General features: G+C 52.1%; 1 protein-coding gene across 1 annotated transcript; it reads left to right on the top strand.

Moving 5' to 3' along the window:
* The first annotated feature begins 847 nt into the window (after window positions 1-847).
* On the top strand, window positions 848-24,527 carry LOC128613417 (AP-2 complex subunit alpha-2). Its single transcript, XM_053634149.1, has 22 exons — window positions 848-1,040; window positions 2,944-3,012; window positions 3,098-3,240; window positions 3,330-3,523; window positions 3,873-4,002; window positions 5,196-5,297; window positions 5,520-5,628; window positions 6,639-6,789; window positions 8,168-8,336; window positions 8,422-8,559; window positions 8,717-8,899; window positions 9,168-9,265; window positions 9,546-9,777; window positions 9,936-10,112; window positions 20,379-20,554; window positions 21,466-21,548; window positions 21,940-22,030; window positions 22,246-22,368; window positions 22,465-22,581; window positions 22,928-22,997; window positions 23,167-23,301; window positions 23,607-24,527. Exons 1-22 carry the CDS (start codon window positions 974-976, stop codon window positions 23,682-23,684), a joined length of 2,835 nt encoding a protein of 944 aa, XP_053490124.1. The 5' UTR covers window positions 848-973; the 3' UTR covers window positions 23,685-24,527.
* The last annotated feature ends 1,711 nt before the right edge of the window (window positions 24,528-26,238 follow it).

Here is a 26,238-nt window from a genome sequence, read left to right as displayed (position 1 = left end):
TTGTTCGGAGGCGTGCCTCACGAAAGTAAACAAACGTCAAGACGACAGCGGAAACGTTTAAGAGTGACAGAGCTCACTGTTTTTAACATCGTTGTGCAAAAATCGCTGAACGTTTTATAGTGCGATTTTGAATAGTCCTTTGCGACTGCCGCTTGTCAGACTGTATGAACTCGATCCCCGCTGTAAGCCGTGTCACACTGTAGGATCTCAGCTATCATTGCTGTCGGACTCTACGACAGTCAAGATGCGAAAAAACAGACGCACACAAGAAGCAGCCACACTGTAGGACTGTGCCTTAAATCTTCTGACACCGCCAGAATTTAATCGGAGGAAGAATTTGATCGCGACGGCCGTTAATCGGCTGTCAGGGAACGCGTCAAACTAGCGATCAGAGACTACAGATTTTGGATTATAGGAATCTTTTAGGATTCTCAAAAAGTTGTCTCAGACAACTGAATCGTGAACCTGGCTTTAGAAACCTGTCGGACGTGATGTCTAGCGGACGTCGCTTTCGAATTTGTTTTCCGGAGTGTGTGAACAGTAATGTCGCTGCTTCAAGCCATGCGTCAAGTATTAACCAAGAAGACTCCTGTGCTTCAGGACAGGTCGTAATGTATTACACTACACCGGCGTTGATTAGTTTCCTGTAACAACACAACACTTCTCTCTACACTGATACATCAGTGCGAGGAACATTCCTTGGGTTTGTAGTCGCTTGTGTTGGAGAGAAATACATAAAAAGGTTTGGATACATAAAGTACCGTATGTTTGTGTTTCACGTCATGACCTGCGTAACATATCGCTGTGTAACAGCGACCCCTGTAGGCCATAGACAGCGCCTGCAACAGGATCTCCACGTGACACCGGAAATGTAGTAGAAGAAGAACATCGCCAGCCCGAGCTAATCCCGCCTAGCTTCTCTGTCCTGCTTGTTTTCAGGAACAGAAGCCTCTCAGAGACGTTATTCAGAAACATGCCGGCGGTGTCTAAAGGAGACGGGATGCGCGGCCTCGCCGTTTTCATCTCGGACATCCGGAACTGTAAGTGCTAACATGCTAATATGCTAATGCCGACCTTTCCGCCGCAGCAAAACACGAGCGAACTTGGCGTTAGCGTGAGTGCTAACTAGTTCACTTTAGATCGAAATAAACAGACTCACACACACACATATACACACACGGAAATTTCTCGAAGGAGTCAAACCATGTGTTTTTAAAGCAGTAAACTGTGACTGAGTTATTCTGTAAAACGGTTTCAGACCAAGACAAGCCCATTTTAACGCACAACTGGTGTGTTTGTTTATTAATGTCACTTGTAAACAGTAACAACACCAACAGTGTTAAAATGCTGATAAAAGAGGTGTTGAGTGTGTGTGTGTGTGTGAGAGAGAGAGAGAGAGAGAGAGAGAGAGAGTGTGTGTGTGTGTGTGTGTGTGTGTGTGTGAGAGAGAGAGAGAGAGTGAGTGAGTGTGTGTGTGTGTGTGTGTGAGAGAGAGAGTGTGAGTGAGAGAGAGAGTGTGTGTGTGTGTGTGTGTGTGTGTGTGTGTGTGTGTGTACACATTCTCTCTCCACCTTGTGCTTTGGTTTTATTAAAGAAAACCTCTGTGTCATCGTTTGTTTACTTTCAGTACATAAATCCTACAAAACCAGAACACTTGGCTTTTTTGTACAGTTTCACTGTTTCTTGTATAAATCATAGTAGGTCGATTTGATAAAAATAAATAAGTAAATAAATAAATAAATAAAAATCTTTTGGAAGTGTATTTTTGTTAATTTAATAATAATAGTAAAATTCCAGTGGGTTTTTATTGATTAATTCTACAACAATTCATTAATGTTTAAAGCGAAGAGTAAAAAGGGGCGTGGTGTTTGGTAAAGCAGGCGTCAGTACACGTCTTCGACCTTGAACACGTTACAGCGTGTTTCCGTCAAACGATTTGTGTTTGTTTATTTATTTATTACTGTTATTCCTGTGAGACGTCAGTGTTTTTGTGCAGCGGTGGCATCGACCGCGCAGTTATAACGGCGTTTAAAGGTAAGATTAGGTGGGTTCGACGTTTCAGTGATTCACGAAGCTCCGCCCCCCAGGATCTACGCTCACCTGTAGGGTCTGTAAAAATGATTGACAGGAGGACCATCCAAACAAGAGCGAGCGCTCCGGACCGGAACGCCCGTTTCCCGAAGTGACCCCCACACTGACACCAGAATACCCACAGCGCTCCGTTTTGTAATAAAGGATACTAAAATCAAGGAAGTAAAGTGATGTGATTGCAAAAACAAAGTAAAACAGGAAGTGAGGATTGCATTATTATATACCTCATTTCAGATGTAATTCACTATAACAGAACTCCAGTGGGTCAAACGTTTTTAGACACCACTGTCACGGTCTCTTTGAACGCTCTGGAAGATTCCAGAAACTGATCTAAAGACTTTTTTTTTTTTTTTAATAAAAATGATAAAAATCTTGGGACCATACGGAGACTGCTGCATTGTTCAGGAATGAGGAACTTCCAAGAGAACAGCAAAGGAACTGTTGAAGGAGTTGGAGGCGTCAGGTTTATTATGAGAGTCCTACGTCACCATGGCCTGAAAGACTGTCGTGCAAGGAAGAAGCTCTTACTCCAAGATGGCATTTAAAACAAACAAACAAACCAGACTGCAGTGTGAAGGTGATCAGCAGTCTTCCTGGAGGAGAGGTTCTCCTCTCCTTTGAGGCTTTTAATCTGAAGCACACCGTCCTCCCTATGAAGCACGGGGGTGGCAGCATCGTGTTGTGGTTGTGTGGGTGTTCTTCTGGAAAAGGGGCATGAACAGATGGACACATGGGTTTCGTAGTTACAAGCTCCAACGTCCTTAATTGATTATATGTGGAATAGTGGCACTCTAACACAAGCTGTAGTATTATTTATGCGATGTCTTTATGTCCATCTTTCTGTATTAACAGGTAAAAGTAAGGAGGCAGAGGTGAAGAGAATAAACAAAGAGTTGGCCAACATTCGCTCCAAGTTTAAAGGTATGTTCAACGGCGTGTGCATGTTTGTGTGCTTAGCATGGGGTTTTAATGCGCACGCTAACGTTCAGATGTTTGGTGTGTTTAGGAGATAAAGCTCTCGATGGCTACAGTAAGAAGAAATACGTGTGTAAGCTGCTGTTTATTTTCCTGTTGGGCCACGACATTGACTTCGGCCACATGGAGGCGGTGAACCTTCTCAGCTCCAACAAATACACGGAGAAGCAGATCGTAAGTGCGACAGATCCACAGATTTTCTATAAGCACTTTTTTTTTTGACATGATGCCCGACCAGCGGTTTGTGTCCCGTGGTGTTTCAGGGCTACCTGTTTATCTCAGTGCTGGTGAACAGCAACAGCGATCTGATCCGCCTCATCAATAACGCCATAAAGAATGACCTGGGCAGCAGGAACCCCACCTTCATGAACCTGGCGCTGCACTGCATCGCCAACGTGGGCAGCAGAGAGATGGCCGAAGCGTTCGCTTCAGAGGTGCCGCGCATCCTGGTGGCAGGGTGAGAGATCGGCAGTGTACCGTAATGTTCTGTGTATGCATATATATATACATACACACATGTCCATGCGTCACAGCGAGTCTTAGTGCTGCTGTAGCTCACAGGAACAGATCACGAGCTTTTCCACGCTCGGATAAAGAGGAGTTTCATGTTTCAGAAATGAAACACTTTCCTTTAATTACTCCCTTTATAGCAAGAAATTCTCTTACAGCTGAATGTCGTTATCTTGCCATGTGAGAGAGAGTAAATGATCACCTGTGTTGAGATATATTTATATATATATATATGTATATATATATATGTGTGTGTGTGTGTGTGTGTGTGTGTGTGTGTGTGTATAATTTTGCAGAGACACAATGGACAGCGTGAAGCAAAGCGCCGCTCTGTGTTTATTACGGCTCAACCGGACGTCCCCTGATCTGATCCCCATGGGCGAGTGGACGTCACGTGTGGTGCATCTTCTCAACGATCAGCACCTGGTATGTTTACATATGTTTATTTGTGTAGATTTTACAGAGGGAGCATAGGCTTGATTAAGTTCAAATGTTTCCTACCCCTTACATCGAATCGAGAGCCTGCGAACACCTGACCGCCACGCCCTTATTAGGTTCTCTTCTCCAAACTGTTCCCACAAAGTTGAAGCACACAGCTTGCTAGAAGGTTTTCTTTGCAGTTTCCCTTCTCTGGAACTAAGAGGAACAAACCTGCTCCAGCATGACGACGCCCCTGTGCACAAAGCCAGCTCCATGAAGACGTGGCGTGTTAAGGTTGGACTGGAAGAACACTTCAGAGCCTCAACCCCACTGAACACCTTCGGGATGAACTGGAACATGATCTCACTAACGCTCTCGTAGCTGATTGAACACAAATCCCCACAGCCACGCTCCAAAATCCAGTGGAAAGCATTCCCAGAAGAGCTGGAGCGCATTATATCAGCAAAGGGAGGACAAAATCTGGAGCGGGACGTTCAACAAGGACATATAGGTGTGATGGACAGGTGTCCACAATCTTCTGGCCATACAGTAAATTTGGGACATTGAGGTTTTTCATGTTGTCTCCATGTGTAAATGGATCCACTAGTATTTATGTCCTGCTTGATTGGAATAAAAAACCTGCACCCATACTGGCCCTTTGTGGATAAGATTGGACACCACTGGGTTAGATCAGAACAGATTTCTTTCTTCATTAGCTTTATGATCAGACGGCACAGTGGCCGGTTACTCTTGGATTGCCGTTGTAAAGTGGCCAATCATGATGGATTATTCCTTTGCCCAAAACCTCTTAATATTGTAACAAGCCGTGTTTATATACACGTACATACCGTATATATACTGTATATCATATATCGAAATATATAATCTATCATGTACTCGTCTCGCCTACTACAACACCAGCCTCCTGCTCGCCTCCCCTATTACGAAGCGCCGGCCTCGTGCTCGCCAACCCTACTATGACGCGCCGGCCTCAACAGCGATCTTGTCTTGTGATAAAGTGACAGACAGCATGTCTCGTACACTGGGACTGTCCGAGACCAGTAATACAAACTGCACGCTTCCTTTTCATTTCTCCATGTTGACAGTTTTACTTCATTGTGTCTAACAGCCACTCTTGTGTCTAGAGAATAACAGGATGAGATTAGACATTGATAATGAGGTTAATGCCCCTTTCTCAGGGAGTGGTGACGGCGGCAACAAGTCTCATCATCACTCTGGCTCAGAAGAACCCAGACGACTTTAAGACCGCCGTGTCACTGGCTGTGGCCAGACTCAGTAGGGTGAGTTCATCAATCAGTCACATCCACTAGTGAACTTTTCTTTATATGGCCGCTGTGTGTTTACGGCTAAACACGTGGAGTGAATTGACATTTCCCCCAAAAAGGGCTGTTTTGTAATGTCTACACCATACATGTTACCAGTCTGGCTACAGAGAAATAAGATTAAGTTTTCATAATAAACACTGGGGGGGATTGATTTTTCAGTCTGATTTGTCTTCTCAGATCGTCACGTCAGCATCCACTGACCTACAGGACTACACGTATTATTTTGTAGCAGCTCCGTGGCTGTCAGTCAAAATGCTCCGCCTACTGCAGTGTTATCCACCACCAGGTAGGTGTGTGTGTGTGTGTGTGTGTGTGTGTGTGTGTGTACCAGGTGTCCTACATACTGTTATTGAACGTGTTGTGTGTGTGTGTGTGTGTGTGTGTGTGTGTGTGTGTGTGTGTATATAATGAAAAGAGTGAACTAAATTACTGGTCCTCTACTTACATAAGTGCTTTTGTGCTGTTTTTCACACCACCAGGACATTCCAGTATCAGTGTTTGTCATTCGAGCAGCTGCTTAATTAATCGCTAATGAGGGAACCGCATGTTCCCTGCTGCTAACGGGTTCAAAAGGCTAAAGCGGCGCGGCGCCCGGACTGGCTCCTGATTGTGCTCCGCTGCTGCGGTCGTTGCTGCCCGCTAACATTAGGGGAGAAAAGCAGACGGCTCGTCCGTTAACCTCGGTTTATTAGAGACTCACTGGAGCGAGACGATTCGTCACGCCGTGGTCACAGGGCTTTTTATATGAGAACCAGTTCACTAGACTTTTAAACTCTCAGAGCTGGAGTGAGGTTTTCAGCATTAGACACCGGGGCTCAGCTCTGGAAATATTTCAGGAAGATTAAACACAGATAAGCAGCGCTGCTGTAGGTCCAAGTGTTCGACAGCGAGTTACAGCTGTGGAACACTCGCAAGCCTTAAATAGAGCAGAACAGTCACACAACAGCAGCCCGTAATAACCACAAAGGAAAGGTTAAGGAAACGGGCTGGTTTTTTCGTTTTCTTTTTTTTTAATGCACTTGTTAGTTGTTGAGAACAGTGTACAAATACAGACCTCTCTGATTAAACGAGGTTTTAAAATAAAATAAATATAATAATACAGCACATTTCTCATCACGCCATCCTGTGAACGGTGTCGCTCTACTTTAAACCTTGTTCTGGTTTAAAAAAAAAAAAAAAGGTTTCTGTGTGATCAGATTTTAAAAAGTTATAAAAGATGAATGTAATAGTCTCCTGATGCAGTCACTAATCCCCGCTGAGTGGTGCAGTGGTGCAGTTGAACTGGGTGTGTTTCAGAGGACGCAGCGATTCGTGGACGCCTCACCGAGTGCCTGGAGACCATCCTGAACAAAGCGCAGGAGCCTCCCAAATCCAAGAAAGTGCAGCACTCCAATGCCAAGAACGCAGTGCTGTTCGAGGCCATCGCTCTCATCATCCACCACGACAGGTTCATGCTCTGTCCTTCACACGCACCCTGACTCCAGTCTAATTTCAACTGAAACTCCAAGTCTTTCTTCTCGCATTTCATCTCTCTCTCTCTCTCTTCCTCACTGTCTCTGGCTTCCTGCCTTCCTCTCTCTCTCTCTCTCTCTGTCTCTCTCTGATTTGATGATTTTGCTGGTACATTAATATTTCTTGACGGCACTTGTACTAGTGGAAAACCACACAGCACTATAAAGCATTTTACAGTCAAGTAACAAAATTAGTACTAAGTAGTACTAGTAGTACTAATATTGGCGTGGAACCCCACGTGCTCTTCTGCTGTTTTAGCTCACTATGTTTGTAAAGAGTGATTATTTGAGTAGTTACTGTAGATTTCCTGTCAGCTCAAACCAGTCTGGTCATTCTCCTCAGTAGGGATGTCACGATACCAAAAATCTAGTAGTCGGTACCGATACCACCAAAAGTACACGATACTCGATACCAAAGTCGAAACCACGGTGTGGTATAAAATTTTTAAAAAAATGAAATGAAAAACTCCTGGAGGACATCCTCCTCTGGCTGATACTGGCAAAAAGAGAGAGGGATATTTTAGTTATCAAACACTGTCTGACAATGACTAATAACAAGTGCTAAGGTGCACTCCTAAACACCCACACACACACACACACACACTCTCTTATACTCTGAATGCAAGCATTAGTTTAAATTCACTGATATGGTGTCAGGATAAAAAGATTTATTAAAAGCATGAACATGTGAATAATTATTAGTGACGTGAGGCTACATTTATCTGACAGGACACGGGCTGAATGGTGATGCATGGTGGACCATTAGGAGGTAGTTTATAACATTGCAATGCGTTAGCGTCGTTAACAAATACCTGGCTATCGCTAACATTACATGGAGCATAACGTTAGCTGGTTTCACGGCCGCAATGCAGCTGCCTCAAACAAACATAATATAGGACCGTCTTTCAGGAGCGTCGCCAAATTCCAGGTGTTTCCTCGCTTTGTTTGAGATTAACGATAGCAGCGGCTGCACACCAGCAACCGCTGAACTTGTTAAGCTAAGCTAATCTTCTGTAGTGTTTCCCGTGTGCTTGTAGGCGTTCCTCTTCTTCTTCACCACTTGTGGACCGACTAAAACACTTGCGCGTATTTGCTGCCCCCATCAGTTCCAGAAGAATTGCAACCTCGGTACATTCATTAGAACGGTACCAACGGTACTGCAGAAAAACAAGTACCGTCACGTTTTAACAATGTTGGTACCGACTTGGTACCGAAGTATCAGTTCTCGTGACATCCCTACTCCTCAGCCAGTACTGCTATGAGTGTCCTCTCTCTCTCACTCACTCACTCACTCTCTCTCGCTCTCTCTCTCAGTGAGCCCACCCTGCTGGTTCGAGCCTGTAATCAGTTGGGTCAGTTCCTTCAGCACAGAGAGACCAACCTGCGCTACCTGGCCCTGGAGAGCATGTGCACGCTGGCGAGTTCTGAGTTTTCCCACGAGGCTGTAAAAACCCACATCGACACCGTAATCAACGCACTAAAGGTAAACCCCTTCATTTCTCACAGAACTGAGTAGCAGCTGTGCTGAGAGCGCTCCATCACCTAAAACAGTATCTGTGTGCATGCAGACTGAGCGTGATGTGAGTGTGAGGCAGCGTGCTGTGGATCTTCTCTACGCCATGTGTGACCGCAGCAACGCCAAACAGATAGTCGCGGAGATGCTCAGCTACCTGGAGACGGCCGATTACTCCATCAGAGAAGAGATTGTAAGTTTGTGTTTATAATCTCCTCCTCCTCGTCTCTCTTCCACCACTGTGTCTTCAGTTAGTAGTGTTGTCTAACATGTCTAGATTTACCATGTATTTTTTTTATATATATAATATAAAATTTGTAATTCTTTATTTCATCTTGATATTGTGCCAGGTTTTGAAGGTGGCAATCCTGGCAGAAAAGTACGCAGTGGATTACACGTGGTACGTAGACACCATCCTGAACCTGATCCGCATTGCCGGGGATTACGTAAGCGAGGAAGTTTGGTACCGAGTCATTCAGATCGTCATCAACCGAGACGACGTGCAGGGATACGCCGCGAAAACCGTGTTTGAGGTATCCGCTCAGACTCCGGGGCTCTTCTGTAACTCTTCTCTTCTTTTTCATAGCACCTGTCTGTAGCTGTTCTTCTCTGTGTTGTTACACTTCCACTCTTGACTGATCCTCCCTGTTTAATGTGCTTGTACGCATTCCCTATCTGTTTTCCTGTCTGTTTAATGCTCGTGCTAAATTGAATTAGACCAGAGCGCTGTTCAATGCTCAATTCTGATTGGTCAGAAAGTGTTGATTAATTTGAGAAGAAAAAAACGCATGTCCTCCACAGGCCCTGCAGGCCCCAGCCTGCCACGAAAACCTGGTAAAAGTGGGCGGATACATTCTGGGCGAGTTTGGAAACCTTATTGCCGGAGACCCACGCTCAAGGTAGCTTTAGTTTTATTTCTAGAAATAGATGTTTTCCCCCCTTTGTGCATTCTGTAAACCAGCTGGATTTACAGGTTAAAATCTGTCTCTGTTTCAAATTACTAAATAAAACAAGCCCTTACAATTTCATCTTCATGGGAAAGAACGTTGTCATTAAACCAAAATTATGTTTAAATATTCCTCTGTAGAATGCAGTAGGAGTGAGTGCAGTAAGGGAAGGTGACTACTGTTATCTGTACCTATACCCTAATCTTTTCCTTTTTCCCCCTCCCTCTTTCAGTCCACTTATTCAGTTTAACCTCCTCCACTCGAAGTTCCACCTGTGTTCGGTTCCCACTCGTGCTCTGCTGCTTTCGGCATACGTCAAGTTCATCAACCTTTTCCCTGAGGTGAAGGGCACCATACAGGAGGTGCTTCGTTCAGACAGTCAGCTGCGGAACGCCGATGTGGAGCTGCAGCAGCGTGCTGTCGAGTACCTGCGCCTCAGCTGCATCGCCAGCACCGATATACTGGTATGCTCATCAACATCAGATGTTTCTCTTCAACTTGAGTCAAATTCAAGCTTATTATTTACTGTAGACGCAGTGTAAATAAACCTCTGCAACTTTACGGATCCTTCAGAAACGACTTGCCCTGTGTGAGAGGTTTCTCTGCTTCTTGTTTGCAAAAGGCCACAGTGTTGGAGGAGATGCCGCCTTTCCCCGAACGAGAATCCTCCATCTTGGCTAAGCTAAAGAAGAAGAAGGGATCAGGAACCGGTACCGAGGTGGACGAAAGTCGAAAGGAGCGCATTGCTAACGTTAACGGGAACAGCACCGAACACACCACGGCTAGCACGAACGCAAAGGTGGGGTTCTTCAGGTTTAGAGTCTACTTTGTCTCCAGTTTTATTTTTTTATATTTTTGGTGGTAACTATCAATTATTCAGTTTGTCACAAAGTGTATTGTTAATATTATGAATGGGTATTTTCATGTTAATGTATGTATATAGTTTGGATTTAAGTAAGGTTGTATTGCTGTACTATTGCAGTGCTTCCCTCACATAGGCGGTACTTGGGTGCTCTGGCCAGGTATCTTTCATGACCGATTAAATACATTTTGTCCCCATTTTTGCCCAGTTCATTTTCCAACGTGGCAGTGGCAAGAACAAAGCTCAAGGTCAGGGGGATTGGGTGGAGAGAGGGTGGGAGCTGGGAGGGAGGGAGGGAGTGGGGGGAGTAGGGAGGGAGGGAGGGAGGGAGAGGGGGGAGTAGGGAGGGAGGGAGGGAGTGGGGGGAGTAGGGAGGGAGGGAGGGAGGGAGTGGGGGGAGTAGGGAGGGAGGGAGGGAGGGAGTGGGGGGAGTAGGGAGGGAGGGAGGGAGGGAGAGGGGGGAGTAGGGAGGGAGGGAGGGAGGGAGAGGGGGGAGTAGGGAGGGAGGGAGGGAGGGAGGGAGGGAGGGAGGGAGAGGGAGGGAGAGGGGGGAGTAGGGAGGGAGGGAGGGAGGGAGAGGGGGGAGTAGGGAGGGAGGGAGGGAGGGAGAGGGGGGAGTAGGGAGGGAGGGAGGGAGGGAGAGGGGGGAGTAGGGAGGGAGGGAGGGAGGGAGGGAGGGAGGGAGAGGGGGGAGTAGGGAGGGAGGGAGGGAGGGAGGGAGAGGGGGGAGTAGGGAGGGAGGGAGGGAGGGAGAGGGGGGAGTAGGGAGGGAGGGAGGGAGGGAGAGGGGGGAGTAGGGAGGGAGGGAGGGAGGGAGAGGGGGGAGTAGGGAGGGAGGGAGGGAGGGAGAGGGGGGAGTAGGGAGGGAGGGAGGGAGGGAGAGGGGGGAGTAGGGAGGGAGGGAGGGAGGGAGAGGGGGGAGTAGGGAGGGAGGGAGGGAGGGAGGGAGGGAGAGGTGGAGTGAAGGAGAGGGGGAGAGAGGTGGAGTGAAGGAGGGGGTTAGAGCGAGGGAGGGAGAGGTGGAGTGAAGGAGGGAGGGAGAGGGGGGAGTAGGGAGGGAGGGAGTGGGATGTGAAGGAGGGGGTTAGAGCGAGGGAGGGAGAGGTGGAGTGAAGGAGAGGGGGAGAGAGGTGGAGTGAAGGAGGGGGTTAGAGCGAGGGAGGGAGAGGTGGAGTGAAGGAGGGGGGTAGAGTGAGGGAGGGACAGGGAGATGGGGAGAGAGGTGGAGTGAAGGAGGGGGTTAGAGCGAGGGAGGGAGAGGTGGAGGGAGGGAGGGAGTGGGATGTGAAGAGAGGGGGGAGTGAGGAGGGAGGGAGAGGGGGGAGTAGGGAGGGAGGGAGTGGGATGTGAAGGAGGGGGTTAGAGCGAGGGAGGGAGAGGTGGAGGGAGGGAGGGAGGGAGGGAGAGGTGGAGTGAAGGAGAGGGGGAGAGAGGTGGAGTGAAGGAGGGGGTTAGAGCGAGGGAGGGAGAGGTGGAGTGAAGGAGGGAGGGAGAGGGGGGAGTAGGGAGGGAGGGAGGGAGGGAGTGGGATGTGAAGGAGGGGGTTAGAGCGAGGGAGGGAGAGGTGGAGTGAAGGAGAGGGGGAGAGAGGTGGAGTGAAGGAGAGGGGGAGAGAGGTGGAGTGAAGGAGGGGGTTGGAGGGAGGGAGGGAGGGAGAGGGGGGAGTAGGGAGGGAGGGAGGGAGGGAGGGAGGGAGAGGTGGAGTGAAGGAGAGGGGGAGAGAGGTGGAGTGAAGGAGGGGGTTAGAGCGAGGGAGGGAGAGGTGGAGTGAAGGAGGGAGGGAGAGGGGGGGGGAGGGAGGGAGTGGGATGTGAAGGAGGGGGTTAGAGCGAGGGAGGGAGAGGTGGAGTGAAGGAGAGGGGGAGAGAGGTGGAGTGAAGGAGGGGGTTAGAGCGAGGGAGGGAGAGGTGGAGTGAAGGAGGGGGGTAGAGTGAGGGAGGGACAGGGAGATGGGGAGAGAGGTGGAGTGAAGGAGGGGGTTAGAGCGAGGGAGGGAGAGGTGGAGGGAGGGAGGGAGTGGGATGTGAAGAGAGGGGGGAGTGAGGAGGGAGGGAGAGGGGGGAGTAGGGAGGGAGGGAGTGGGATGTGAAGGAGGGGGTTAGAGCGAGGGAGGGAGAGGTGGAGGGAGGGAGGGAGGGAGGGAGAGGTGGAGTGAAGGAGAGGGGGAGAGAGGTGGAGTGAAGGAGGGGGTTAGAGCGAGGGAGGGAGAGGTGGAGTGAAGGAGGGAGGGAGAGGGGGGAGTAGGGAGGGAGGGAGGGAGGGAGTGGGATGTGAAGGAGGGGGTTAGAGCGAGGGAGGGAGAGGTGGAGTGAAGGAGAGGGGGAGAGAGGTGGAGTGAAGGAGAGGGGGAGAGAGGTGGAGTGAAGGAGGGGGTTAGAGCGAGGGAGGGAGAGGTGGAGTGAAGGAGGGAGGGAGAGGGGTGGAGTGAAGGAGGGGGTTAGAGCGAGGGAGGGAGAGGTGGAGTGAAGGAGAGGGGGAGAGAGGTGGAGTGAAGGAGTGGGGGAGAGAGGTGGAGTGAAGGAGGGGGTTAGAGTGAGGGAGGGAGAGGTGGAGTGAAGGAGGGAGGGAGAGGGGGGTGGAGGGAGGGAGGGAGGGAGGGAGAGGGGGGTGGAGGGAGGGAGGGAGGGAGGGAGAGGGGGGTGGAGGGAGGGAGGGAGGGAGTGGGATGTGAAGAGAGGGGGGAGTGAGGAGGGAGGGAGAGGGGGGAGTGAAGGAGGGGGTTAGAGCGAGGGAGGGAGAGGTGGAGTGAAGGAGAGGGGGAGAGAGGTGGAGTGAAGGAGAGGGGGAGAGAGGTGGAGTGAAGGAGGGGGTTAGAGCGAGGGAGGGAGAGGTGGAGTGAAGGAGGGAGGGAGAGGGGGGAGTAGGGAGGGAGGGAGGGAGGGAGTGGGATGTGAAGGAGGGGGTTAGAGCGAGGGAGGGAGAGGTGGAGTGAAGGAGAGGGGGAGAGAGGTGGAGTGAAGGAGAGGGGGAGAGAGGTGGAGTGAAGGAGGGGGTTAGAGCGAGCGAGGGAGGGAGAGGTGGAGTGAAGGAGGGAGGGAGAGGGGGGAGTAGGGAGGGAGGGAGGGAGTGGGATGTGAAGGAGGGGGTTAGAGCGAGGGAGGGAGAGGTGGAGTGAAGGAGAGGGGGAGAGAGGTGGAGTGAAGGAGGGGGTTAGAGTGAGGGAGGGAGAGGTGGAGTGAAGGAGGGGGGTAGAGCGAGGGAGGGAGAGGTGGAGTGAAGGAGGGAGGGAGAGGGGGGTGGGGGGTGGAGGGAGGGAGGGAGGGAGAGGTGGAGTGAAGGAGGGGGTTAGAGCGAGGGAGGGAGAGGTGGAGTGAAGGAGAGGGGGAGAGAGGTGGAGTGAAGGAGAGGGGGAGAGAGGTGGAGTGAAGGAGGGGGTTAGAGCGAGCGAGGGAGGGAGAGGTGGAGTGAAGGAGGGAGGGAGAGGGGGGAGTAGGGAGGGAGGGAGGGAGTGGGATGTGAAGGAGGGGGTTAGAGCGAGGGAGGGAGAGGTGGAGTGAAGGAGAGGGGGAGAGAGGTGGAGTGAAGGAGGGGGTTAGAGTGAGGGAGGGAGAGGTGGAGTGAAGGAGGGGGGTAGAGCGAGGGAGGGAGAGGTGGAGGGAGGGAGGGAGGGAGTGGGATGTGAAGGAGGGGGGTGGAGGGAGGGAGTGGGATGTGAAGGAGGGGGGTGGAGGGAGGGAGGGAGGGAGCGAGGGAGGGAGGGTAGAGTGAAGGAGGGAGAGGTGGAGCGAAGGAGGGGGTGGAGGGAGGGAGGGAGGGGTAGAGCGAAGGAGGGAGTGGAGCGAGGGAGGGAGGGGTAGAGCGAAGGAGGGGGTGGAGTGTGGGATGTGAAGGAGGGGGTTAGAGCGAGGGAGGGAGAGGGAGATGGGGAAAGAGGTGGAGTGAAGGAGTGGGTTAGAGTGAGGGAGGGAGAGGGGAGAGAGGTGGAGTGAAGGAGGGGGGTGGAGAGGGGGAGAGAGGTGGGGTGGAGCGAGGGAGGGAGGGGTAGAGCGAAGGAGGGGGTGGAGGGAGGGAGGGGTAGAGCGAAGGAGGGGGTGGAGGGAGGGAGGGGTAGAGCGAAGGAGGGGGTGGAGGGAGGGAGGGGTAGAGCGAAGGAGGGGGTGGAGCGAGGGAGGGAGGGGTGGAGCGAAGGAGGGGGTGGAGCGAGGGAGGGAGGGGTAGAGCGAAGGAGGGGGTGGAGCGAGGGAGGGAGGGGTAGAGCGAAGGAGGGAGAGGTGGAGCGAAGGAGGGGGTGGAGGGAGGGAGGGGTAGAGCGAAGGAGGGAGTGGAGCGAGGGAGGGAGGGAGGGGTAGAGCGAAGGAGGGGGTGGAGTGAGGGAGGGAGGGAGGGGGTGGAGTGAGGGAGGGAGGGAGGGAGGGGTAGAGCGAAGGAGGGGGTGAAGGAGGGAGGGAGGGAGTGGGTTAGAGGGAGGGAGTGGGATGTGAAGGAGGGGGTGGAGCGAGGGAGGGAGGGGTAGAGCGAAGGAGGGGGTGGAGCGAGGGAGGGAGGGGTGGAGCGAAGGAGGGGGTGGAGGGAGGGAGGGAGGGGTAGAGCGAAGGAGGGGGTGGAGCGAGGGAGGGAGGGGTGGAGCGAGGGAGGGAGGGAGGGGTGGAGCGAAGGAGGGGGTGGAGCGAGGGAGGGAGGGGTGGAGCGAAGGAGGGGGTGGAGCGAGGGAGCGAGGGGTGGAGCGAAGGAGGGGGTGGAGCGAGGGAGCGAGGGAGGGAGGGAGGGAGCGAGGGAGGGAGGGAGGGGTGGAGCGAGGGAGGGAGGGAGGGAGGGGTAGAGCGAAGGAGGGGGTGGAGCGAGGGAGGGAGGGGTAGAGCGAAGGAGGGAGAGGTGGAGGGGTGGAGGGAGGGAGAGGGGAGAGAGGTGGAGTGAAGGAGGGGGGTGGAGAGGGGGAGAGAGGTGGAGTGAAGGAGGGGGGTAGAGGGAGGGAGAGGTGGAGTGAAGGAGAGGGGGAGAGAGGTGGAGTGAAGGAGGGGGTTAGAGCAAGAAGGGAGAGGTGGAGTGAAGGAGGGAGGGAGGGAGTGGGATGTGAAGGAGGGGGTTAGAGGGAGGGAGTGGGATGTGAAGGAGGGGGTTAGAGGGAGGGAGTGGGATGTGAAGGAGGGGGTTAGAGCGAGGGAGGGAGAGGGGAGAGAGGTGGAGTGAAGGAGGGGGTGGAGTGAGGGAAGGGGTGGAGGGAGGGGTAGAGCGAAGGAGGGGGTGGAGGGAGGGAGGGGTAGAGCGAAGGAGGGGGTGGAGGAAGGGAGCGAAGGAGGGGGTGGAGGGAGGGAGCGAAGGAGGGGGTGGAGCAAGGGGGGGGGGGGGTGGAGCGAGGGAGGGAGGGGTGGAGCGAAGGAGGGGGTGGAGGGAGGGAGGTGTAGAGCGAAGGAGGGGGTGGAGCGAGGGAGGGAGGGGTGGAGCGAAGGAGGGGGTGGAGCGAGCGAGGGAGGGAGGGAGGGAGGGGTAGAGCGAAGGAGGGGGTGGAGCGAGGGAGGGAGGGAGGGGTAGAGCGAAGGAGGGAGAGGTGGAGCGAAGGAGGGGGTGGAGGGAGGGAGAGGTGGAGCGAAGGAGGGGGTGGAGGGAGGGAGAGGTGGAGCGAAGGAGGGGGTGGAGGGAGGGAGGGGTAGAGCGAAGGAGGGAGTGGAGCGAGGGAGGGAGGGAGGGGTAGAGCGAAGGAGGGGGTGGAGTGAGGGAGGGAGGGAGGGGGTGGAGTGAGGGAGGGAGGGAGGGGGTGGAGTGAGGGAGGGAGGGAGGGGTAGAGCGAAGGAGGGGGTGAAGGAGGGGGTTAGAGCGAGGGAGGGAGAGGGGAGAGAGGTGGAGTGAAGGAGGGGGTGGAGCGAGGGAGGAGGTGGAGTGAAGGAGGGGGTGGAGCGAGGGAGGGGGTGGAGCGAGGGAGGGAGGGGTAGAGCGAAGGACGGGGTGGAGGGAGGGAGGGGTAGAGCGAAGGAGGGAGTGGAGCGAGGGAGGGAGGGGGGGGTGGAGCGAGGGAGGGAGGGGGGGGTGGAGCGAAGGAGGGGGTGGAGCGAGGGAGGGAGGGGTAGAGCGAAGGAGGGAGAGGTGGAGCGAAGGAGGGGGTGGAGGGAGGGAGAGGTGGAGCGAAGGAGGGGGTGGAGGGAGGGAGGGGTAGAGCGAAGGAGGGAGTGGAGCGAGGGAGGGAGGGGTAGAGCGAAGGAGGGGGTGGAGTGAGGGAGGGAGGGAGGGGGTGGAGTGAGGGAGGGAGGGAGGGAGGGGTAGAGCGAGGGAGGGAGGGAGGGAGGGGTAGAGCGAAGGAGGGGGTGGAGCGAGGGAGGGAGGGGTAGAGCGAAGGAGGGGGTGGAGTGAGGGAGGGAGGGAGGGGGTGGAGTGAGGGAGGGAGGGAGGGGTAGAGCGAAGGAGGGGGTGAAGGAGGGGGTTAGAGCGAGGGAGGGAGAGGGGAGAGAGGTGGAGTGAAGGAGGGGGTGGAGCGAGGGAGGAGGTGGAGTGAAGGAGGGGGTGGAGCGAGGGAGGAGGTGGAGTGAAGGAGGGGGTGGAGCGAGGGAGGGGGTGGAGCGAGGGAGGGAGGGGTAGAGCGAAGGAGGGAGTGGAGCGAGGGAGGGAGGGAGGGGTAGAGCGAAGGAGGGAGTGGAGCGAGGGAGGGAGGGGTAGAGCGAAGGAGGGGGTGGAGCGAGGGAGGGAGGGGTAGAGCGAAGGAGGGAGTGGAGTGTGGGATGTGAAGGAGGGGGTTAGAGCGAGGGAGGGAGAGGGAGATGGGGAAAGAGGTGGAGTGAAGGAGTGGGTTAGAGTGAGGGAGGGAGAGGGGAGAGAGGTGGAGTGAAGGAGGGGGGTGGAGAGGGGGAGAGAGGTGGAGTGAAGGAGGGGGGTAGAGGGAGGGAGAGGTGGAGTGAAGGAGAGGGGGAGAGAGGTGGAGTGAAGGAGGGGGTTAGAGCAAGAAGGGAGAGGTGGAGTGAAGGAGGGAGGGAGGGAGTGGGATGTGAAGGAGGGGGTTAGAGGGAGGGAGTGGGATGTGAAGGAGGGGGTTAGAGCGAGGGAGGGAGAGGGGAGAGAGGTGGAGTGAAGGAGGGGGTGGAGCGAGGGAGGGGGTGGAGCGAGGGAGGGGGTGGAGGGAGGGGTAGAGCGAAGGAGGGGGTGGAGGGAGGGAGGGGTAGAGCGAAGGAGGGGGTGGAGGGAGGGAGGGGTAGAGCGAAGGAGGGGGTGGAGGGAGGGAGCGAAGGAGGGGGTGGAGGGAGGGAAGGAGGGGGTGGAGCGAGGGAGGGGGTGGAGCGAAGGAGGGGGTGGAGCGAGGGAGGGGGTGGAGCGAAGGAGGGGGTGGAGCGAGGGAGGGAGGGGTAGAGGGAGGGAGGGGTAGAGCGAAGGAGGGGGTGGAGCGAGGGAGGGAGGGGTAGAGCGAAGGAGGGGGTAGAGCGAGGGCGGGGTAGAGTGAAGGAGGGGGTTAGAGCGAGAGAGGGAGATGGGGAAAGAGGTGGAGTGAAGGAGTGGGTTAGAGTGAGGGAGGGAGAGGGGGAGAGAGGTGGAGTGAAGGAGGGGGGTCGAGGGAGGGAGAGGTGGAGTGAAGGAGGGGGTGGAGCGAGGGAGGGAGGGAGGGAGGGGTAGAGCGAAGGAGGGGGTGGAGCGAGGGAGGGAGGGGTAGAGCGAAGGAGGGGGTGGAGCGAGGGAGGGAGGGGTAGAGCGAAGGAGGGGGTGGAGCGAGGGAGGGAGGGGTAGAGCGAAGGAGGGGGTGGAGCGAAGGAGGGGGTGGAGTGAAGGAGGGGGTTAGAGCGAGGAAGGGAGAGGTAGAGTGAGGGAGGGAGGGAGGGAGTGGGATGTGAAGGAGGGGGTTAGAGCGAGAGAGGGAGATGGGGAAAGAGGTGGAGTGAAGGAGTGGGTTAGAGTGAGGGAGGGAGAGGGGGAGAGAGGTGGAGTGAAGGAGGGGGGGTAGAGCGAGCGAGGGAGGGAGAGGTAGAGTGAGGGAGGGAGTGGGATGTGAAGGAGGGGGTTAGAGCGAGGGAGGGAGAGGGAGATGGGGAAAGAGGTGGAGTGAAGGAGAGGGGGAGAGAGGTGGAGTGAAGGAGGGGGTTAGAGCAAGAAGGGAGAGGTGGAGTGAAGGAGGGAGGGAGGGAGTGGGATGTGAAGGAGGGGGTTAGAGGGAGGGAGTGGGATGTGAAGGAGGGAGGGAGTGGGATGTGAAGGAGGGAGGGAGTGGGATGTGAAGGAGGGAGGGAGTGGGATGTGAAGGAGGGGGTTAGAGCGAGGGAGGGAGAGGGGAGAGAGGTGGAGTGAAGGAGGGGGGTCGAGGGAGGGAGAGGTGGAGTGAAGGAGGGGGTGGAGTGAGGGAGGGAGGGGTAGAGCGAAGGAGGGGGTGGAGGGAGGGGTAGAGCGAAGGAGGGGGTGGAGGGAGGGGTAGAGCGAAGGAGGGAGGGAGGGAGGGAGGGGTAGAGCGAAGGAGGGGGTGGAGCGAGGGAGGGAGGGGTAGAGCGAAGGAGGGGGTGGAGCGAGGGAGGGAGGGGTAGAGCGAGGGAGGGGGTGGAGCGAGGGAGGGAGGGGTAGAGCGAAGGAGGGGGTGGAGCGAGGGAGGGAGGGGTAGAGCGAAGGAGGGGGTGGAGCGAGGGAGGCGGTGGAGGGAGGGAGGGAGGGAGGGAGGGGTAGAGCGAAGGAGGGGGTGGAGGGAGGGAAGGAGGGGGTGGAGCGAGGGAGGGAGGGGTAGAGCGAAGGAGGGGGTGGAGGGAGGGAAGGAGGGGTAGAGCGAAGGAGGGGGTGGAGCGAGGGAGGGAGGGGTAGAGCGAAGGAGGGGGTGGAGCGAGCGAGGGAGGGAGGGGTAGAGGGAGGGAGGGGTAGAGCGAAGGAGGGGGTGGAGCGAGCGAGGGAGGGAGGGGTAGAGGGAGGGAGGGGTAGAGCGAAGGAGGGGGTGGAGCGAGGGAGGGGTAGAGCGAAGGAGGGGGTGGAGCGAGGGAGGCGGTGGAGGGAGGGAGGGGTAGAGCGAAGGAGGGGGTGGAGGGAGGGAGGGAGGGGTAGAGCGAAGGAGGGGGTGGAGCGAGGGAGGGAGGGGTAGAGCGAAGGGAGGGGTAGAGCGAAGGAGGGGGTGGAGCGAAGGAGGGGGTGGAGCGAAGGAGGGAGGGGTAGAGCGAAGGAGGGGGTGGAGCGAGGGAGGGAGGGGTAGAGCGAAGGAGGGGGTGGAGCGAGGGAGGGGGTGGAGTGAGGGAGGGAGGGGTGGAGTGAGGGAGGGAGGGGTAGAGCGAAGGAGGGGGTGGAGCGAGGGAGGGGGTAGAGCGAGGGAGGGGTAGAGCGAAGGAGGGGGTGGAGCGAGGGAGGGAGGGAGGGAGGGAGGGGGTGGAGCGGCGGGGGAGGGAGAGGTGGCGGGAAGGAGAGGGTGAGGGGGTAGCTAGGGAGGGAGGGGGGGGTAGCGAGGGAGGGACTGCTCGCTGTCCTCTTTACTGAGAGATGAAAACATTGATGTAAAAGATAAATCTACAGTTTTATTAATATCAGCTTTTTAAGATTCTTTAAGAGTGAGTGACAGTTAGGAGGCCTGTATGATCTCAGCATCCATACGCTATACGTTGTGCTTCTGCGGTGATGTGTTTGGTGAATCCTCCTGAAACAGCTGTGGTGTTTATTTGTTTGAGAAATGTTTGCTGGATCAGGAACCTTGTAAATTTTATTGCTGTTATAATGGACAGGGATTTACAGTGAAATTTCCTTTTTTTTTTTTTACTCTTCAGCCCTCTCCTTCACCTTTTGCTTGTGAAGCTTTGGCTAAAGCCACACCCCCAATCAACAGACCACGCCCAGTTCCCATCTCCTCCACCCTGAACACACCTCTCTCTCTCTTATCACTTCAGGCTTGTGCACTCCACACTTCTGCTGCCACTTTCTACCAGGTCCCTGCATGGTGTGGGTTTAGTGTGTGATTCCTAACGGACGTGAGGTTTGCGGTTGTGTGCAGTTATCCCCTGATTAAACCCTGCTGTAGATTAAATCAGCAGGGGGAAAAACACTTAATGAACGAGCAAGTGGAATGAAATGTGTGTTGAGGGAAAAATCTTTCTGAACCGATAGACACACGAGTCAACGCCAGTGTCGGACATTTTATAACGGAATGCTTGCGTGTAAACAGCATGGTTTGGGAAATTCAAACCCGAGGTAAAGGCTAGCGATCATTAAACCCCTTGTTTATAAACTGCATGGTTCGTCTTCTGTGATGTTGATTGTGTTGCTTACCTCCCATGAAGTTTGTAGCGTCTGCAGATCAGTTACCACATGGAAAACGTTGGCAATAATCTCTTCCAGGTGAACTCTTCTCCTCCTTCTGACCTTCTGAGTTTGGGAAACAGCACAACTCTGAACTCCACCAGTCCTCCCGTGGCCTCCAGCACGGGCAGCCTGCTCGTGGACGTGTTCTCCGAAAACCTGCCTGCAGCCGGTTTCCGTTCCTCTACACCCATCATCGAGGAAAACCTCTCAAGGTGCGCTTCAACCCCAGACCAGTTACCGTCATACTGTGCACATGCACCTTCACGGAGATAATCACACAGTGCAAACGAACAGTTCTGAACAGCATTTCAATAACTATACATCATGTGAAAAATAAGTACACCCCATGGAAATTGTTGCCGTTTTTTGACATATTTGGACGAGCAAGCACTTGATCATCTTTGAAACAGTGCCTACTAATAAAGTCGATATACTTGAACAAAAGCAAAAAAGAAAGTAAGTACACCCTGGGCCTCAGAAGCTAGTATTGCCCCCTTTAGCAGAAATAACTTCCTGTAGGTGTTTCACGTAATTGGCCACCAGGCTTGCTGGGATTTTTGACCACTCTTCCACGCAATATTCGTTCAGTTGTAAGATGTTTGAGGGTTTTCTTGCATGTTCTGCTCGTTTAACATCCTTCTACAACATTTCAGCGGGATTGAAATCCAGGCTTTGACTCGGCCTTTCCATAACCCTCCATTTCTTCAAGTCTCCAAGTCCCGTGTTTCCAAATAATAATAGTTTTTGTACAGCGTGTCATTTTAAAATATTTCTGTTTTTATCAGTCAGTCCATCCTAGAATTGTTTATATTTTCATTAAATATCTAAATTGAAATCATTTGTGTTTTTCTAAGCCTTTTAATTCCAAATAGTTCCCGCCTTCATGCGTCTCGTCATTGCAAATGATCCCTGTTTGTTTGTTTTTCTCCACACCATATCATTTTTGCAGATCCTGCAGTTCCAAATCCATTCATTTTATATCACCGCTCTCATAAACTTTATAACTCGCTGATGACTTGTGTACCGTGTGTGTGGTGTGTTTAATAGCTGTGTTCATTTTGAGTTCAGTATGTGTTTGTGTAATCTATAGCTTTCGTTAAAAGGGATGGTTGTGTGGTTTCAGGTTTGTGTGTAAGAACAACGGCGTCCTGTATGAGAACCAGCTGCTGCAGATCGGCCTGAAGTCTGAATTCAGACAGAACTTGGGTATGTGCCTCGAATGTCTCTCTCTTTCGCTCTCTCTCTCTCTCTCTCTCTCTCACACACACACACACACACACACACACACACACACACACACACACACACTTCATTGTAAAATATTAACTTTTATTTGAGCTTTTATAACCAAATGCACCTAAACAGCATTGATTTTGTTGAGTAATGCAGCCTAGTTTATGGAGCTCGCATGTGCTAGCATGTCATAGTTGTGAATGCCTGATGCAAGAAGTGAGATAGACATCTCTCAGATTGCCTTGTTGCTCTGCAGACAGAGGTGCTTGCTGTGTGTGTGTGTGTGTGTGTGTGTGTGTGTGTGTGTGTGTGTGTGTTTTTGATGGCATGTCTGATATAACGTGATATTCCTGTGATGTTTCAGGCCGCATGTACGCGTTCTACGGAAACAAAACCTCCACCCAGTTTGTGAATTTCTCCGCCTCTGTGGTGTGCCATGATGCACTCAGTGATCATATCCTTTTATAGAATGTGCATACTGACCAGCCCCGGCTTATACCCACCTAGAGCGAATAGAAAGATTCAGTGTATTTGTATATATTAGTGAATATCAGCATTATAAGCTTCTATACTAACTATTTTCTGCCACTGTGTCGTAAGTTTCTTGGGATATCCGTCCACTAGGTGGCGGCATACGTTTTCGGTCGTGTCCTTAATCCCTCCGTTCACAGCTGAACGTTCACACCAAAGCGTCCGATCCTGTAATAGACGGAGGAGCTCAGCTTCAGCAGGTCCTCAACATCGAGTGCTTGTCCGACTTTGTAGACGCGCCAGTGCTCAACATAAATTTCAGGTGGGGGGTGTGCTCTTACTAGAACTTCCCGAGTAATACTCTTGGTAATAATCTTCTTGACGGTCTTTTTAATTTCGTACCGCACCTCCACTACAGGTACGGAGGCAGCATGCAGAACATCTCGGTTCGACTTCCCATCACCCTGAACAAGTTCTTCCAGCCCACGGAAATGACGTCTCAAGAGTTCTTTCAGCGCTGGAAGCAGCTCAGCGCGTAAGCAATGCTCATGCAATAGAGAACGTTCCAGCAGAACTAGTATCGGATATCAGAGAAAACACACCGAATATCAGATCCTGGAACAAAATGGCAAAAGACTGACAAATCAACATAAACATTTTTAGTTTTTTGGGATGTAGAAACTTTCACATGTGAAGAGACCTGACCACATTTGTTCTGTTTACCTTTTTGTGTATCGGAAGAATTACAAGCTATATCCAGTAGGGGGCATGTCAGGACCACAAACTCCTGAGGAGAAGATGAGAAGGTGTTGAATCATGATTAAAGATTGTTTACATGTGATTTATCAACTGTAGTTGTCCCCTCTCCCCCCCCCTTACAGTCCTCAGCAGGAGGTGCAAAAGATCTTCAAGGCTAAGCATTCCATGGACACGGAGATCACCAAGGCCAAGGTAACTACAGCATCAGGGAACGCACAGCTAGAATTATGTTTACTTCTGTGTTTATTGGACTAAACAAAAAAGTCCATAATCCATCTACAAGCGCCACTACAGGGACCTGTTTTTTAAACTTCTGACTAACCTGTGTGCGTGTATATGTGTGTGTGTGTGTGTTTTATAGATTATTGGGTTCGGAACAGCGCTGCTAGATGGAGTAGACCCGAATCCTTCTAATTTCGTTGGTGCCGGCGTTATACACACAAAGACGATACAAGTCGGCTGTCTGCTGAGATTAGAGCCTAACACACAAGCACAGGTACACAATCAGTAACACACAAGCACAGGTACACAATCAGTGACGCACACAAGCACAGGTACACAATCAGTAACACACAAGCACAGGTACACAAGCACAGGTACACAATCAGTGACGCACACAAGCACAGGTACACAATCAGTAACACACAAGCACAGGTACACAACCAGTGACGCACACAAGCACAGGTACACAACCAGTGACGCACACAAGCACAGGTACACAACCAGTGACGCACACAAGCACAGGTACACAATCAGTAAGGAAATTGACCTGACCCTCTACCTGTCTTCTTTCCTGCACAGATGTATCGGCTGACGCTGAGGACTAGTCGAGACACCGTGTCTCAGAGGCTGTGCGAGCTGCTTTCAGAACAGTTCTGATCACCGCTGTATCCCATCAGGACGGCCACTCGTGTCCCCCCCGCCCTCCCTCTCTCTCTCTCTCTCTCTCTCGCGCTTTCCCTGATGCACTCCTAACGGTCTGATGTAGCTCATTTCACATCTATCCTTATATACATCGATGTTAACTCTGTGTACAGTGTAAATGTCCCGATGAAACGTTTATTTTTTACTCCCATACTTAAGTGACCTTTTCTCCTCTACATTTACGCTTGGCTAATCCTTAAATCAGGCCTTTCCGATATACTGTATACAAGGCGTTTTTTGCTTCTTTTTTTTTTTACAAGACAATTATTTCTACCATTTTGTTACACACCAAATGCAGACAGAAAAATATGTATTAAAGGGAGGGGAAGTGAGTAACGTAGCTGGACAGAAGTCCGTCCTGCCCTGCCTGAGGTGAAACAAGTGCCTTGGACTGTAGTACAGCTGGGACTCTCGAGTGTTCTGGAGAGGAAAGATTTCAGTATTTCGTCGATCTCGTTCTAGAATAAATCAATTCTCAGGGGACGGCAGCCTAACTCCTCTTCAGAAGCCTCAGCAGCAGCTCCACAAACAAATCAGTAGCAAGTGCTTTGAAAGTGTTTGACTTTTTCCTTTTTAAAATAACGTCATGGCTCGGCCACTGCCAGCTCTCCACGTGCCTTCAACTTGTGTGTGTGTGTGTGTGTGTGTGTGTGTGTGTGTGTGTGTGTGTGTTCCTTCAGACTGTTGCTGTGTGACCGTGTTTCTGTTGTCCGTGTCTGAGAGCATGCTCTGTTCCCACCTTTCAGATGGGGTTTTTTTTTTGCCAATTAAACTACAATGTGACGCTCATCTCACTAATCTGCTGGGTTTGTTTGTTTTTTTTAATTAGCAAGATACTTTGGTGAAAGTTAAATATACACCCTGTACACCACAGGTTTAGTAAACCAGACAAGAACACAGATATTTGTTGTCTGAAATTTGCTTCTTTAGGTTTGCACTGGAGCTACGAATGTGGCTAAGTAAAGGACGCTTATAGACGCCAATTTAGGCTCCATAAACTGTTTGTTTATATATATATATATATATATATATATAATGGACATATATGGACAAAAAGATCCCACATAACTTTAAAAAACACACACACACTAAAAGAGCTTTCTTCCACAGCAGATCGTTTGGTTTCACTGGGCACGAGCCTCAGTATCCGATCCAAAGGTAAGTTCCTTTAACACTTCTGAATTTCCATCTATATTATCATTAGTGATATATCAATCGGTAAAGACAAGACCCCAGCATTAGAACCGGCACTGGTTCTGCAAACTACTCAGTAAAACTTACAGCCCATTTCCTTATAAAACTGCACTAATTCTACCTTCTTCTGTTTTTTTTTTTTTAAAGCAAAGGGTCATCACACCAAATATTGGAAATAAAGTTTCATGTATTACTGTTCACTGCTCTTTATAGCATTTTTTAGAAATGAAATAATAATAATAATAAGCGAGTGTGAAATCTTCCATCAGCTGAGGCGTTTGTTTAAGGCTTTCGGCTATAAAAATAAACCATTTTAACTCGACTGTATATTCCAGATATAAAAGCGCAGTAATCCATGCAGATTATATGAACTGAAGGCGAGGTTTCCGTTGGTTTGTCGTCTTTGTGCATAAGTTCACTGGAGCATGAGTAGGCTATGAACGTCCCGTAAATTCAGGGATAGACAGGATAATAACGAGTACCAAATTTCTTCTGTAAACACGTATGAATTGTTCAAGGTTGATTAATGAGGCCCAGTGCTAGGCCAACAGGCTTTCCCTATAAAACCCTGCCCAACTTTAACATGCAAGCTGCCTTTTGATTGGCTTAGAAATTTCAACCCCACTCACCCCTCCCTAGCCCAGCATGTGTAGACTCCTTTGATCTTTACCTGTTCGCTATTTCTGCTAAATGAAATAAAACGCCGCCTTATGATCATGGGCAAGCGTAAACACAGCACCCAGCCAACCATTTTATTACTTCGTGTGGAAAATAAGATGGGGAGCACTCGTCTTGATTAATGACCCTCCTTCCATCCTGATTAGATCACTCGCCCACTTGACACAAACTTCTCTAAGCTCTTCACACATAATACATTGTGCTCTGTCTCTCTTCAAGAACCGCAGTGAGAGTACTAAATAACGTCCGTTATGAAGGGTTGGGAGTTGTTTTGAATGATTGTTTCTGCTGCTTCCTGCATTCATTCATGTTGCGTAACTGCTTTATCCTGGTCAGGGTCACAGTGGAGCCGGAGCTTATGAGGTGGGAATACATCCTGGATGTGACGCCAGTTCATCACAGACCACCATGCACATACATTCACACCTAGGGGCAAGTTAGCAGAACCAGTTCACCTTCCAGCCATGTTTATTTGGCGGAAAGTGGAGAACCGGGAAAAAACCCCAGCTCAGGATCGAACCGGAGACCCTGGAGCTCTGAGATAGCCACGCTGACCTTTGCACCACTGTGCTAGCCAACAGTACTTCTTGTCTCCCTGTGACTCTTTAGCTGTAGGGGAAACAAAGCTAGCAGACTA

Source organism: Ictalurus furcatus, chromosome 10 (genome assembly GCF_023375685.1).
Source record: "Ictalurus furcatus strain D&B chromosome 10, Billie_1.0, whole genome shotgun sequence".
In the NCBI taxonomy this organism is placed as follows: Eukaryota; Metazoa; Chordata; class Actinopteri; order Siluriformes; family Ictaluridae; genus Ictalurus; species Ictalurus furcatus.
The sequence above is the reverse complement of the archived record's forward strand: the minus strand, read 5'-3'. Positions and strand labels throughout refer to the sequence as shown.

Excerpts from the sequence above, each read along its gene's own strand:
- LOC128613417 (XM_053634149.1), top strand. The coding sequence starts at position 974 with ATGCCGGCGGTGTCTAAAGGAGACGGGATGCGCGGCCTCGCCGTTTTC. Across the intron at positions 3,524-3,872 it reads CCGCGCATCCTGGTGGCAGG|AGACACAATGGACAGCGTGA; the intron begins GTGAGAGATCGG and ends ATAATTTTGCAG. Across the intron at positions 21,549-21,939 it reads TGAATTCAGACAGAACTTGG|GCCGCATGTACGCGTTCTAC; the intron begins GTATGTGCCTCG and ends GTGATGTTTCAG.